This window comes from Mastomys coucha, unplaced genomic scaffold (genome assembly GCF_008632895.1).
Source record: "Mastomys coucha isolate ucsf_1 unplaced genomic scaffold, UCSF_Mcou_1 pScaffold20, whole genome shotgun sequence".
Classification (NCBI taxonomy): domain Eukaryota; kingdom Metazoa; phylum Chordata; class Mammalia; order Rodentia; family Muridae; genus Mastomys; species Mastomys coucha.
In genome coordinates this window covers 36,706,974-36,722,314 of record NW_022196903.1, presented here as the reverse complement: position 1 = coordinate 36,722,314, position 15,341 = coordinate 36,706,974, and the positions used below count along the sequence as shown (strand labels likewise).

Below are 15,341 nucleotides of genomic sequence, written 5' to 3'. Positions count from 1 at the left end.
TATATATATGTATATATACATATATACATATGAAAGACATACATATATATGCCAGCAGGACCAAAGGAAGTCACAAAGACAGGTTTGTTTTACTTAGAAATCTGTCTTTATTGGACATCAGTGGGAGGAGAGGTACTTGATCCTGTGAAGGCACAATGCCTCAGTGTAGGGGAATGCCACGATAGGGGAGTGGGAGTAGGTAGGTGGGTGAGCAGGGGGAGGGGGTTGGGATGGGGGTTTTCAGAAGGGAAACCAGGAAAGGGGATAACATTTGAAATGTAAATAAAGAAAATATCTAATTAAAAAATCTTCAAAAGAAAAGAAATCTGTCCTTAGATGAGCTGAGGTTTCCTGGTTGTGGGAACAGATAAATCAACTCCTTTCCTAGTAACTTCAGAAGACAGCCTCTTTCTACCATCCCTCTGTCACTCCCAAAGTCAAACCAATAAAGACTGATTGTTCTTGATGGTTTTGCTTATATGGCAGTTACTCTTTGTAAATATAGAGGAGAAGGGTCTAGGTACAAGTATACCACATAGTTTGTTGAAGGGAACATTCATATGAGCATATTTAGGAGCTTTAGCTCTGGGTTGGGAATTTTGTTTCTACAGGGAGAGAATACAGAGCTACATGATCTTGGGGTTGGTGGATACCCTTTCGTCAGCACTGGACACTAAATTCCAGGAGGCACGCAGAGAGCTGATCCAGAAACTACGGAAATTGAAAGAACAACCTCCCCTGGTGAGGAGAGAAGGCGATGTGTTTTCTATATTGGGGTAGTTATTGAGGAAAAAAGGCATAGGAGGAGAGGCCCCACACTGTGGATGTAGGCAAGATGGGAAGTCAGAGTGTATCTTTAGAATTAAGATATTAACTGGCTACTTCTGTGGCCTTTGACTGAACATTAGAGTTTTGGCATAAAAGTAAAATTAAAAAAGAACCCTTCCTTTACCATTAATCTTAAGCAATGTTCCATTTTCCTGAAGTCTATGGTTGAAGGACCTGGCCCTAAAGCTTAAGATTTATTGTGAAGAATTCTATAGGTCTTAGAGGCCTGTGCTGCTCTGGTAAGAAAAGGGTGACTGGGATGTGTGGAAGGTAGATTAAGAAAATGGAAAATTGTTCCAGATTTTGTTTTTAAAAAATTCTTGTTTTTTTTTTTTTAACTTTAAAAGGTTTCCCCACTTCTGATGAAACATGAAAATAAAACACCATGTTTTAAGAAAAACTCAAAAAAAAAAAGAATTTGTTGTGAAGAACAGTATTTGACAGTATTTAAATGTGCATCACAGGGTTCATCTCTGATCCTATGAAACTGTTTAGTTACAAATGGACATGGTTGATCAGATCTTCACATATCTGAGGAGAAGGGTGTATAAGAAATGTGTAGAAGCAATGAACCAGTCAGATGCATTATCTGACAGAGACCTTCATTCAGAGTTCCTTGACACCCTATGTCAGATCCTTTCAAATTCAAGGGAAATGTCTAGAGCATTGGGTACATCCATACTTCAGTGAAGGCCTTCCTTTATGGTCTGCCTTGAAAGAAAATAACCTGCACTCTTGTTAATTAGTGGATAACTCCTCTACTTTAACAAGTATTTAAAAATCTTTGTTCAATTCTGGGGAGATGGCTCAGTGACTAAAGTGCTTGCCACGCAGGGGAGAGGACTTGAGTTTGAGTCCCTAGTTTGAAGAAAATTGCAGTAGTGTTGTCTGTAGTCCCAGTAGTTCTACTGCAAGATGGAATGGAGACAGGGGAGCCCCTGGACATTCAGGGTCCCAATAACCGGGTATCTACAATGGCAAAACAAAGAAATACAGTCTCAACTCAAGCAACATAGAAAATGAGGCTTGGCACCTGAGGTGGTCTTCTGAACTCTATATGTGCACCAATTCAATCCCCCCCCCTCAAATTTGTAAAAGAAATTTTGGTGAGGCTGAAATCTAGTCATTGATTATTTATGGTTTATAAAAGCCTAGATAATTTCATTTATTGACCTAATTCTCAAATTTGTATGATATAACATATTATTATTATATAGTTTTATTTATTTATCTTTTGGGTGCTTTAGAGATAGTCTCATTATGTAGTTGTGGCTCTACTGGACATCACTGTGTAGATGATGCTGGCTTAGAACTCACAGAGATCTGCCTGCTTCTGTCTCTCAAGTGCTGAGAATAAATGTACATACCAACACACCAAGCTCCTTTTATGTTTATTGTAGAGATGGATCAACAAATGTATAAGTCTTCAGAAATCTGACTATAGTAATAAGATAGAGCAGGGATCTCCTCTGGCAGTCTAGCTTCAAGATCAGTGTGTTTTTTCATTGTACCTTAGACCGTTATCCACTAGGATGGACAATCAGTGTGGGGTAGATTTACAAGAAGCTACCATGCAGGCCTATCTCTTGATCAGATGAAACAGAGCATAACCCCAACTGCAAACTTCCTGGAAAAATAAAAATAGCTTCCTGTAAATGCCAGGACTGTGGCATGAGGTCATGTCTTGGAAGGTATAAACATGTCAGCACAGAGACTCATGCTTAAAGAATGTGAAAGGCTTATGAAGCCTGTAATCACCGTCCTTTTCACTGGGGAACAGAAGGATGAAAATAAAGCATGACCTTTGGGAAGCTGCGTCACCTTTTTGAATTAACAAAAAGTGATGCAGAACAATAATGTTAACGCAATCTAATAAGTCTTAAAGTCAGTCAGTCATCCATGTACACCACTCACTAAACATATTACTTAATCTTCCCAGAACTGCTCAAGGTTTTAGTTCTCATGTCTCCAGATTCAGAAACAGGTAGAAGAATGACAACCTCCCCTAAGATCTCATTGCTCTTAAGTGAAAAATTAGGATCTAAAAGAAATCTGTTTGGCTCATGAATCTATAACTTTTTAAGAATGATTTATTTGATTTTACTTGATGTCTATTGGCATTTCACCTACATGTATGGTATGTCTATGTGAGGGTGTCAGGTCCCCTGGAACTGGACTTACGGAGAGTTATGAGCTGCCATGTGGGTGCTAGGATTTGAATCCAGACCCTCTAGAAGAGCACAAGCAGTGGTCCTAACTGCTCAGCCATGTCTCTAGCCCCATGAACCTATATCTTAACACACCAGGCCAGACAGAGAAATATATGAGTGCTACAGCATTGGGTTAGCAAACTCTTTTATAAAGATAGTTATGGACAAGATAGTTGAGAATATTTGGCTTTATGTTCCATATAGTTTATGTTGCTAACACTTGACTGTCTTAGTACATAAAACACAGAGCTGTGCTACTAAAGAACACAATTTAGACAATAGATACCCTTGCTCACTCCTGAAACAGGGTGATCAGATCATAAAACTGAAGCAATATTTAGAGAAAGAAAGGTATTGCCTGGCCTTCTCTCACAGGAACAATGCATGGAGGAGAATAGGTAAAAATTGGTGTAGTATGTGGGGTCATCCTCATAACTCTGGCTGAGAAAAAAAAATAATGTGGAGGTTCTGCATGTAAGGCCCAGTGCTACAGCTGAAGTATATACCCTGAGTGGTCGAGAACTGAATAAGCAAATAGGATAGCCTTGAAGTAAAAATCAGAGAAAAGAAGATCTGGCAGGTCATTGTAAAGATACTTGTTTTTCTTTTCATGAAGTAGGAAATTTATAGAATTTATCTGATTTATATTTAAAAGAACATGTTTCAAGAACACGCGCTATCAACTTCCTGACTTGTCGTTAAAGAGGTAACAAGGAGTAGGTGGCAATTACCAGATTCTAGACTTGATTTTTTAGTTCCAGACATGTTTATTAACTGCAGTCTTCTGATTTATCTGGGGAATTCTAATGCATATTCTTACATTGAAAAATCAAGAGGAAGCCGGGCGGTGGTGGCGCACGCCTTTAATCCCAGCACTTGGGAGGCAGAGGCAGGCGGATTTCTGAGTTCGAGGCCAGCCTGGTCTACAGAGTGAGTTCCAGGACAGCCAGGGCTACACAGAAAAACCCTGTCTCAAAAAAAAAGAAAAGAAAAAGAAAAATCAAGAGGTATCAATTCTGACCCTTTCTGTTGGTTAAATTTGATAACATGGTCAATGGAAATACATATTTCTATTGTGAAACTTGTGAATCTGGATTTGGAACAATGGTAGCAAGATTTTACATTTATCTCTGTGCAATGAGAACTACTTATATTCATCCCAACAACACAATTTATGTAGGCAAATGAAAATTTTGTTTAAACAACTCATTTCAGCTACCTTTCTCATTAGATCCTAGGTTATATGAAATTTTACAAAAAAGCTCTTAATCCACACTACTGTTAATATCTTGGTTGAAAAGCATTAGGTCAGGCATAAAGGATTTAACTACAGATTCATCTATTCATTTATGTGATATTTTTATGTTTTTTCAATTTCTTTTGAGGCAGAGTCTCGCCATGATGGCTTAGAACTTCTTTTTTTAATTTTATTTTTATTAGATATTTTCTTAATTTACATTTCAAATGATATCCCCTCCGAAGAAAAAGTCCTATTCCCTCTCCCCTCTCCCTGCTTACCAATTACCCTCTCCCACTTCCTGGCCCTGGTATTCTCCTACATTGGAGCATAGAACCAGCACAGGGCCAAGGGCCTCTCTTCCCATTGATGACTGACTAAGCCATCCTCTGCTACAAATGCAGCTGGGCCCATGAGTCCCACCATGTATATTCTTTGGTTGATGGTTTAGTCCCTGAGAGCTCTGAGGGTACTAGTTAGTTCATATTGTTGTTTGTCCTAAGGGGCTGCAAACCCATTCACTTCCTTGGGTCCTTTCTTTAGCTCCTTCATTTGGGGACCCTGTGCTCAGTCCAATGGATGGCTGTGAGCCTTTACTTCTGTTTAGTCGGGCACTGGAAGAGCCTCTCAGGAGACAGCTATATCAGGCTCCTGTCAGCCAGCACTTGCTGGCATCCACAATAGTGTTTGGGTTTGGTGATTGAATATGGGAAGGATTCCCAGGTGGAACAGTCTCCGGATTGTCCTTCCCTCAGTCTCTGCTCAGTAGTTTGTCTCTGCAACTCCTTCCATGAGTATTTTGTTCTCCCTTCTAAGAAGGATTGAAGTATCCACACTTTGGTCTTCCTTCTTCTTGAGTTTCTTGTGGTTTGTGGATTGTATGTTGTGTATTCCGAGCTTCTGGGCTAATATCCACTTATCAGTGAGCGCATACCATGTGTGTTCTTTTGTGATTGGGTTACCTCCTCACTCAGGATGATATTCTCCAGATCCATCCATTTCCCTAAAAATTTCATAATTCATGAGTCTACTCATATTGCACCATCATTCCAAATCAATTTCTTTATCTCATCTACTAGGATGTGACTTGCCATATTTCTAGATGCTTTCCTGATGTTAAGATAATGCCATCAGCATGGCAATGGAATGTACTGAGTAGTGCTAATCAAATTCCAGGGGAAGGTAGAATAAACAGAGTGCTTTTAAGGAATGATGTCACCTGATCTTCAAACCTGTGAGGAAGGTAGAGCAGGTGTTTCTCTTGTTTGTACAGCTGGTCTTTCTAAAGTATATGGATTTAAGTTAATAGCTTATATTTGTAAATGCTGGGTATTATGTGTAAGAACAGTATTGTGGTGGTCTTTAAGGGCAAATTTAGTTTACAGGCAGGATTCATTCGTGTTTGGAATAATTTACATTGACAAATTAAGAGGAAGCATTCTAATATATTTATAGTCTATTAATATATATGCATGTGTGCATTTGTGTAAACAAAGAGCCCTGGAGCAGCCGTATTTGAGAACCTGGTCATTTCTACTTAGTTCCTACTCCAGTTTGCTGCAGCCTCCTGTCCTGTGCTTCTGATAGAGGGCCCTAATCTTTGTTTATATCAGGCTCTTATCTGTGTTTGTAGCTCCTAGTCTGTCTTATAACACAGTCAAATGACCTCTTTAATATGCTACATTTTGTTACATTTTATATTATTTTGATATATTTGGCCACCAGTGATCCTACAATTGTGTTTAATAGTTACACATTATTTCCCATGCCTTCAAAAACATTAATTTAATAATTTGTTATAGAATTTTATCTAGAAATATTTACATATTCTTGGAGCTTTCTTGATTTTTATAATTTCTTTATTGTCTTATTATTCATGGTTTGTAGAAGACATATACAAACATTTTCACTGCCCTAAAATGAAACCATTGAGCTTCATTATCATGCATTTGAAGCATTTCTTCCACCATCTATATTTTAGAGTGTCCTACCTCCTCCATTTCCACATTCCCTTTATCATAATTAGTGCCTTTCCCTGTCTAGAGGGATTCTAGTTTGATTGGTGCACTTGTTGTTCAGTGGTTTGCTTTGATGTCTTTTAATAGGAAACACTGCATCACCTGAAGCCCTTATTTACTCATCTATAGGATTCTACTGTATGATACATACCGTTTGAGACTGGGCATGGGTGCTGTAGAAGAAAAGAGCTTCTCCCATTTGTTTACAGTTAGGAATGGAGGTCTGGGAGGAAGGAGTGTATGGTGGAACTCCTGGGCCATTTGAGTGGTAGCTTGGACCCAGTCTCGGGATTGGCTACTCTTCACCCCCCCTTCCAGGCGCCTATATATCTCAGAGGAATGCCTCTTAAGGCCTTGCTTTTGTATCAATAGGCAACAAGCCTGGGTGCTGAGAGAGAAGGGAAGCCTCTTTCTGCTGAGCAATTGCATATATTGAGGAAATAATAATTTTGTGTGAGTGTATGTGTGTGTGTGTAATCTACATGTATAGTACACGCATGTATATGTTACATGTGCACTGTGTGTGCATATAGAGACCTCATCAGGTGTCTTTCTTTTTTATCACTCTCTACCTTTTGTTCTTGAGGCAGTTCTCTCACAAAGCCTAAAACTCATTGGTTCGGATAGGCTGACTGGCAGACAATCAGCTTCTCCACCTTACTGAAGGCATGAATCTCCAGACCAGACTTTTTCTGTTGGTTTTGGGGTCCTGAATTTAGGTCTGTGCATTTGTGCAGCGGACACTTTAGTGCCTGAGTCATTTTTCTATCCCTTGGAAATAAAATTTTAAAAATTTATCAAAGAAAACATCCTTTGGGATGACTGGCATTGGAATGTGATTAAAAAAAAAAAAAAAAAAAAAGAGGCCTAAACAGATCTTGCTCACTCCAGTATGTTTTTGCAGCCAGCCTACCCTCGATGGATGAAGTGTGTGGAACAGACAGGAACCTTCTTTGAGCCTACTCTGGCAGCTCTGTTTGTTCGTGAAGCTTTTGGCCCAAGCATTCGAAGCGCTGTATGTGAGAGTTTACCCCTGGCTGCAACCCTCTACCCTTTCCACCCAATATACCTTGCCCTAATTCTGTGAAATGTGTCCTTCTTTGTGGTGTGCAAAGCAGGAATCAGGTAGAAAAGAAAGTCAACTAAGAGAGAACCTAGCGCCTGCTCAGTCCCTTGGGCAAGTGCAATTTAGGCACAGGACACAAAGTATCCCCAACATGAATTAATTTAAACACCTCACTGGACTTTCCTGGTATTGTATTTCTTCAACCATAAAAATGAAAAATAAAAAAATCAAACTCCTTGACCTTTAAGGCTATCTCCCTGTTTGTCTAAGAGTTCTGAACAACACATGATATACCGTAAGCACAGGATGATGTAATCTCTGAGAACAAAAGAGCAACTTCTGAATGAGTAGGGAACTTACAAGCATTTTATGTGTAATATGTTTAATTACAATTATTTTCCTGATTTAATGGAAGAGGGGATTGAACCAAGAGTAGTTAAATGAGTTATTTAACTTCACAGAGTCAACAAATAGTCAAAATTTGAACACAGTCAGTCTGAAGCCAGAGTCATGTCTGATACTGTCACCCAATTCCTTCCACCTGGAAAGAATGTACTCAAGACAATGAGTAATTGCGAATTAAGAAGGTAAAAAGTTCAGGCCAGATGGTTATGGAGACTGCAACTTTCTGGGAAGTTGAGAAACTTAGAAGAGAAGTATGACTTAAGTGGGAGGGTATGGAAACAAAAGTCCTGAAAAGACATGGAAACAGTAGTTCCCTGTGCTCTCTGGGAGAGTTTCTGTGCTTTTCTGGGAGAGTTGCTGGACCCAAATGAAAGTACTGATCAATCTCAGATATAACAATGGCAAAAGCACTGTTATGGTCCCTTCTTCAGGCAACAAACTAATTACCCTATCTGAGCTTGACACTGTCCCAGTAACCCCAGAAATCTTTATACTTTGGATATTTGTCGTAGTATATCTGGGGAACAAACTCTCTTGGGAGCCCTAACCCTTTCTCCGACAGCTCTTGGAGCCCCAGTAGGGCCAAGGTCTCTTTACAGACTATGGGAGGACCAGGGACAGACTAATCCTTATACTTTTTTTTCTTTTCCTTCTCACATCCCATAGGCCATGGAATTATTTGCTGATATAAAGGATGCTGTCATCATACGCCTCAAAAAGCTTTCTTGGATAAGTGAGGAGTCCCGGAAAGAGGCCTTGAACAAGGTAATGCCAGGATGATTACAGGTCAACTTGAAGCCATTTAAGAGATAGTTGATCACTGGGTGAAGAAATTGGGATGGATGAAAGAGAAGGGGGTACAGATCACATATCTGGGGACAGTATTAATGGCTCATGAGGATTTATGAGAGAATGCTGGCAGCTTATAAATTTCTGTGTCTTTTTCTAGCTCGCCCAACTACAGGTGGAGATGGGGGCACCAAAACGGGCCCTGAAACCTGAGATGGCCACACAAGAATATAGTGATGTGGGTCTTTGTCCCTCTCTGTGTCCCTTATGCCCTTGTTTTCTTATTCCCCTGACGCAACTGAGTCTGCAAAGCAATCTGTTTTCTGTGGGCAATTCTGAGACAACCTCTCCTTTACCCTACTCCCATGCTAGATGGCTCTTACAGGCAAAATATTGAAAGTTTCTAGAGCTCTTATGTATATATACATACAGGTACACACATGCATTCTGTGATATGTCTATGTTTATCTGCATGATGATGTATGTGAACTTTGTACCAACATGAGGTGATATTACAGGGTGTGGTGGAATATATATCAGGTATTACCTGTTTGGGTGTAAATATTCCCAGTACCATCTATCTGTATACATTTCTGTGCATCAAATGACCTGCTGCCTCTTCCCCAGATACAACTTGGTCCAAGTTTCCTCCAATCTTTCCTGAGCTGTGTACGATCCCTTCGGGCTAGAAATGTTCAAAACTTCTTGCAGCCCTTTCCCTACCACAGGTATGAGAACAGATACCTCATCCTAGAGATGGGCTGAGAACAGTTATAACAGAAACAAATCCATGATGATGGTTGGGAGAGACTGCATGTACCTTGCATAGACAGTAAATGATAGAGCTGGTTTTGTGTGTATTCTTTATACAGATGGCAGAAATCTCCCTGGGAGGTCAATGCCTACTATTCAATATCTGACCATGTGGTGGTCTTCTCTGCTGGCCTTCTCCAACCTCCATTCTTCCACCCTGGCTACCCCAGGTATGGACCGTTCTCTGAAGGTGAGTCTTTTGGTGGGAGATCTCAAGAGGGATTAATAGGTGTTAGGATGGATGAGACTAGAAGGTGGAAACTTGGAGTAAATACTTTTGAAGGATTTTGCAAGTAAAGCCAGATTTCATCTCTTTAGAGCTGTGAACTTTGGCGCTGCTGGCAGCATCATGGCCCATAAATTGTTGCATATCTTCTACCAACTCTGTGAGTAATGAGTCTTTGAAAGATAGGGCCAAAGGGATCACCAGGGAGGACAACAAAGGAGGCCCAAAGGGAAGGGGAAGGCTATTCAAAGGCTAGAGGATGAATAGTCTGCAAAATGTTCCATGTTCCTAGGAGCCAGGTCAATCTATGATATCCTTCATATTCCAGTGACCATCATCAATTCATTGCCTTGTTTCGTCTTTAACAGTACTCCCTGGGGGCTGCCCAGCCTGTGACACTTGTGCACTACAAGAAGCACTTCTATGCCTGGAGCACCACTATGCTGCCTTCCCTTTACCCAGCATGTCCTCTTTCAATGGTTCTCACACTCTCCTAGAAAATGCTGGAGACATTGGAGGCTTAGCCATTGCATTCCAGGTGTGCTGAGGTTCCTGTCCTTCCATTTTCCTTCCACTATCCCTCATGGAAGTATGGTTGCATAGCATTCTGCCCTTCACATTCCCATTGAACAGATGGCAACTTGGGACCCCCTTCCTACCCTGTAGATCCCCTACCTTCTAAGACACCTGTAGGTCTTCCGGTGAGTATTCTTTCTTCTTGGCTTAGATCAGAACATCAGTGCAGAGTTGGATAAGAAGCCTTAGGAACTTATTAGGGTACCATGCTATGTAGCTGGTGTCAGACTTCTAAATGCCTACAAATTTTAAGCCTAAAAGAAAGTTTATTTCATACCCGTATTTAGGCATATAGGAAGAGGATAGTAGAGCACACTGGGGAGTTGACCCTGCCTAACCTGGACCTTAGCCCCTATCAACTCTTCTTCCGAAGCTACGCCCAGGTAAACATCTATCATTTCTCTCTATACTTGCTTCATATCAGCTAAGGACCCTATCACTAATGCTAAAAAAGTGGTTGCCCCCTGCTACACTCTTCCATACTTGTAAGTCCACCACTATGGGTCCCCACTTTTATTGTTTCTCATTTGTTCCTCTGGAACCACCTTTAGATGTTTACAGGTTCCTCTACCATATCCAGAAACTGTTTTCCAACCCCATCCCCAAGAGAAGAAGACTGTCCACTTCCAAATCTGTCTATAATATAAATCTGTTTTCTTTTTTCTTTCTTTCTCTTTCTTCCTTTCTCCCTTTCTTCCTTCCTTCCTTCCTTTCTTTCTTCCTTTCTTTTTTTTTCCCCCTCATGCTTCAGAAATAGACTATTTTAAAAGGAGATAATAATAGGCTGGACATATGACATTACTCAGACACCTCATTCCAGGGGGCTAGTCTTAAGTTGGTATCACTCCTTTAAGGACCTTGTGCTCTTTCAGCAGGCATGGTCCACAATTTTCCAATACACTAGTAGTTCAATTATAGAACTCCACTACTAACCTCACTTTGGTCTCTTATAAAGGGTAATATTATACAACCAATTTTCCTTCTACATAGCATTGCATACATGTGATTATCCTCATTGCTCCTGAGCTCCCTGCCCCTTGTTCTCTTTGTTCTGCCTAGGATCTCCTAGTCCTTGTATCTAACCCATCCCTATCACCCTATGAGACTTTCTCTACTCCTTACCCTTTTTGGCCATCTTCTTCTTCCTTCAGGTAATGTGTAGGGAATTGAGTTCACAAGACCCTCAGGACCCTCACAGTCCTCCAAGCCTTCGAGTCCATGGGCCCCTCAGCAATACTCCAGATTTTGCCAAACATTTTCATTGTCCAAGTGGTACCCTTCTGAATCCCTCTGCCCGCTGCAAGCTCTGGTAACTTGGCTGCCAAAGAGACTTGAGATGTAAATGCATGGGCTGCTTGTGAACCCATCCTTGAAGTCAAAATAAATGTCTCTCTTTTTTCTGTTCCCAAAATAAAAGCGTGTATTTAGCTCTTGTTATCTCTTTTTTCCAGGTGTGTATGTGTGTGTGTGTGTGTGTATGTGTGTGTGTGTGTGTGTGTGTGTGTGTGTGTGTGTACATGTATGCACGCATGTACATGTGCGAGCATGTAGTCACTCTGGGCACTGTGCAATAGTTTATGTGTGGAGTTATGTGTGGAGGTTAGGAGATAATGTTGGGTATTATAGTCCTTGCCATCTGCCTTGAGACAGGTATACATCTCAGTGTGTATACCGCACACTGCAAATCCACCTTCTAGGGAGTCTCCTCTCTCCACATCCTGTCTGTCTGCCTCACTGTAAGATATTACTTATGTGGACTACTGCACCTAGCTTTAAGTGTATTGTAAGTGTTCAAACACAGGTGCTTACATTTCTGAAGCAACAACTTAGTCCACATCTCCACAGCCCACTCTGTCATCTTTTTATGCTTCTTTCCTGGTATATTCTATTCCTAGAAGTCAGGAAGGATAAGGGAGAAGTGGACAGAAAGCTTCATGGACACTGGCAAAGCAGCAGTTGGTGAGCTGCTGGGTCTGAAGGTCTGTCAGTGGGCCAAAGGCCAGGCAATGAAAGAGACCAGTTAGAGAACCAAACAAGATCTGAAGTCGCACAAAGCCACTCACAAATGTTTTCAGGATTTTATTGCAATTGCTACTTTATTGTCACTGTCTCCTCCCTGTTTCAGACAAAGCTTAAGAGAGAAGGGTGTGGGTTTGGTGTCTTTGGCCCCAGGACATGAAATTCTGGGTTGGGGTGGCAATTAGGTGGTGGATGTGATACTTGGGAAACTGTTGATAAATCCTAAGGCCACGTGCTTCTTAGAGACAGGGAGAGGGGTGTGCATTTTGAGGAGGCATTTAGGAGAGGAGGTCAGTAAGCAATCAGGAAGGGGAGGTAGATGTCTAAATCCTCATGAAGGATCCAGACTATTGCGTCCACCTCAAAGTCTCTCATAAAAAAAACATGAAGCTGGCCAGGTTGAAGCAGAAGGCTAGATCGAAGAGGTGGTCCCGGAGAGTTATTGCCTGGGAGATCATGTCTTGCTGGACCATATTTATCTCCTGCCACTGGTCACCGACTGATGAAACCATAAAGTGTTCTTCATATTCCTCCTTGCCCTGATCTACAACATAAAAGAAGGGCAGAGATGGGCAGCTCCAGTCTCACTTCTAGTCTAAATCAGAAAAGGGGAGGTGGTGAACAGTTAAGAGATAAGTAAGGGCCTACTGCCAGTCATAACACTAGCCTTGGATCATTAAGAGAATGCTTTTGCCAGTGGGCTTTTCAGATCTCACTTTAACCATAGCCCCATTTCAAACACGTTCTCCCTCTAATTCCCTCCTTCAAAGGAGTGAGAGATATCTTCAAATATGAAGGCAAAGAGGCCCACTCTAGGCATTCTACTTCCTCAGAAGCTTTTGACAATTGTAGGTAGCCCCATGATGTGGCCTGGCAAACAGTCTTTGTAAAGTCAAACAATTTTACCTAAATCTATTATTTCATACCATGGTGATAGGGAACACAAGTTATCTCCCAAAATCGAAACCCCAGACTGAGGACCTGATTTAAACCCAAGAAAACCCTTATGTCTAGCCCCCCCCCCACCCATCCTGTCCCCACCTCTCTCTCTTCTACCCACCTTCAGAGAACTTTTGCTCTTTCTGACTCTTGTCACCATCCAGGCTTGCACTGCCCTTCAGAGTCTTCACCCCCTTCACTTGCAGCAGCAGCAGCATAGCTGTCAGGAGTGTTGCTCTGTGGAGCTGAGAGCCCAGAGAAGTCATGGCCTCCTCTCCCATGCTGCCTCTGGCCCCAATCCCCAGCTTCCAGCACCACCCCATCCCCTTTCTTAGCTCTTACCTCTTGCCAGCATCGCTTTTCCTCTTTCTCTTTCATAGGACCTTTGACTCTATGTCTCCTATGACATCACTGCCATGGCTATATCCTGCATTCTAGATCTTTATTCCATTCTATTGCCAAACAGAAGGGTAGGAGGTGGTAGAGCCTTCTGAGATGGCCATAATGGGTCACCTTGTAGACCACAACGTAAAGTAGTTCCAGAATTTGCCAAGTATCATCATATTTATTACACCATTGTATCTGTACAGCTAACTGTACTCTAAAGCAACAATATTTCTCATAGACACTACCTAGATGAGAAGTCAATGGAAAAACACATCTCCCATGCAAGATGACAGGCATCAGTATGCAGAGCAGTAATCTCAATCGGTGCTTTTACATCGAAATGTGACACCTGTCTATAATTCCATGGAGCTTTTCAATATGCACAGATGATGGCAACCACTTTGTACACTTCAGTATCCTCAGGCCCATGTGTATTCCTGATGCTCTGCATTAAACTTAGTCTGTTGAAAACTGGGAGTAAGGTCATAGGGGGAGGGTGAGAAAGTACACACACCCAGTAAGGCAGAGAGAGAGACACAGAACTTATGGTGCATAGGGATGAACAGAGATGGAGTCTCAGTGCTAGGCCAGAGGTCTAGCCCTGCCTTGCATTACTCCAGAGGGGAGGGAGCAGTAGGAAAATCACAACTTCAAGGCTTGCCTGTGTTACAGAGTGCTTTCAGGCCAGTTTGGGAAACTTAGTGAGACCCTGTCATATAAAAGTACATTTTTTAAATATTTATTTACTTTTTTAAATTTTTATTGCATTATGATCAGAAGTTACATGATTTCAATTTATCTGAACTTGTTAACATTTAAAAACGTATTTTAAGTAAATAGAATTAAATCACATTCTTGTTTCCCTTTTGTAACCCCACTCCTCCCAGAGACCCCCTTCAATACTTAAAATATCTTTTTATGTCATATTCCTTAAAATATATAAAATATTATAACAATAAAAATAAGTATTATAAAAGTTGATATAAAACAACAATCAATTTAACAGACTTATGTAGATGCTTGTCTACAGCAATATTGAAATACATACATTTTTCTCAATATATATTTTAAATAACTCCAAATATGTTAACTGTATATTTCAAAATAATACAACGCTAGTATTTCTTAAATGAACATAAATATATAAAGTCTTTTTGTTTGTTTGTTTGTTTTGTATTTAGTAGAGTTTAAAATCTTGGTTCTTATTGTGGTACAAGCCCAAAATAAGAACAATTTTTAGACATTGAATTTCATTGTAATAAGGCTGTTCTTCAATGACCCTCATGTCACCAAAGGATTTTACCTCCATCTTAGCTAAGCTGAGAGTTGATAGTTCTGCTGTGTCGAGGAATGAATTGTAGGCATGATTTTTGGATACAGACTTCCTGCTATGGTCAAAACTATTTGACTTGAGTGAGTGACTTGATTCTCAGCCCACAGAGAACAGGTTACATTCATTTAAGAAATGGTGTATGTAATAAGATGGTCTATCCATAAAGTCATTCACCAACTGTTTCAATGAACAATGGTTCTGCTTGGAGGGTGGCACAGACATTAGGTGCGGGTAAAAATCTGGTTCATTGGCTGTGATAATTTGGCAAAGCATTCATCTCAGAGAAAAAGTAACTTATAAAGTCCTCTTCTTCAAACTTGATACAAGAGCTACAAATGTCAAGCAAAGCATTCAATTTCATTCTTTGTTGTTCTCTTTCCTACAAGCCACCTCCCAAGTTAATTGTCTATGTCTCCCTTGGGAATAGAAATACTTTTGAAATATATAAGCTATTCTGAAAACCATAGTATAGTGTAAAAACATGAAATAAATAAT

General features: G+C 40.7%; 2 protein-coding genes across 6 annotated transcripts in view; one reads left to right on the top strand and one right to left on the bottom strand.

The window, feature by feature from the left end:
* The window catches only part of Kel (Kell metallo-endopeptidase (Kell blood group)), an 18,061-nt gene extending 6,464 nt beyond the window's left edge, over positions 1 to 11,597 (top strand). For 3 of the 4 annotated variants that reach the window (XM_031381674.1, XM_031381676.1, XM_031381675.1), the window contains 10 exons: positions 612 to 741; positions 7,198 to 7,308; positions 8,431 to 8,529; positions 8,714 to 8,791; positions 9,181 to 9,281; positions 9,426 to 9,536; positions 9,685 to 9,752; positions 9,961 to 10,130; positions 10,456 to 10,551; positions 11,320 to 11,597. In XM_031381674.1, coding sequence (XP_031237534.1) covers positions 612 to 741; positions 7,198 to 7,308; positions 8,431 to 8,529; positions 8,714 to 8,791; positions 9,181 to 9,281; positions 9,426 to 9,536; positions 9,685 to 9,752; positions 9,961 to 10,130; positions 10,456 to 10,551; positions 11,320 to 11,481 — 1,126 coding nt within the window. In that variant the 3' untranslated portion in view covers positions 11,482 to 11,597. Of the gene's footprint in view, positions 1 to 611; positions 742 to 7,197; positions 7,309 to 8,430; positions 8,530 to 8,713; positions 8,792 to 9,180; positions 9,282 to 9,425; positions 9,537 to 9,684; positions 9,753 to 9,960; positions 10,131 to 10,225; positions 10,294 to 10,455; positions 10,552 to 11,319 lie in introns of those variants that run through there. The other variant, XM_031381677.1, reaches the window with a different exon arrangement.
* Positions 11,598 to 12,236: 639 nt separating this feature from the next.
* Llcfc1 (LLLL and CFNLAS motif containing 1) lies at positions 12,237 to 13,578 on the bottom strand. Of its 2 annotated transcripts, XM_031380816.1 has the most exons (3): positions 13,469 to 13,578; positions 13,248 to 13,371; positions 12,237 to 12,731 (listed from the first exon to the last, which is right to left on the bottom strand). In XM_031380816.1, exons 1-3 carry the CDS (start codon positions 13,502 to 13,504, stop codon positions 12,559 to 12,561), a joined length of 333 nt encoding a protein of 110 aa, XP_031236676.1. In that variant the 5' UTR covers positions 13,505 to 13,578; the 3' UTR covers positions 12,237 to 12,558. The 2 variants fall into 2 exon arrangements, with proteins under 2 accessions (XP_031236676.1, XP_031236677.1); XM_031380817.1 differs by having other exon boundaries at positions 13,248 to 13,479.
* Positions 13,579 to 15,341: the final 1,763 nt, after the last annotated feature.

Bases quoted from the DNA above. Each gene is read 5' to 3' on its own strand.
- Llcfc1 (XM_031380817.1), bottom strand. From the start codon at position 13,449: ATGGGGTGGTGCTGGAAGCTGGGGATTGGGGCCAGAGGCAGCATGGGA. The intron at 12,732-13,247 runs GTGGGTAGAAGA...TTTATGTTGTAG, and splicing joins AGAGCAAAAGTTCTCTGAAG to ATCAGGGCAAGGAGGAATAT.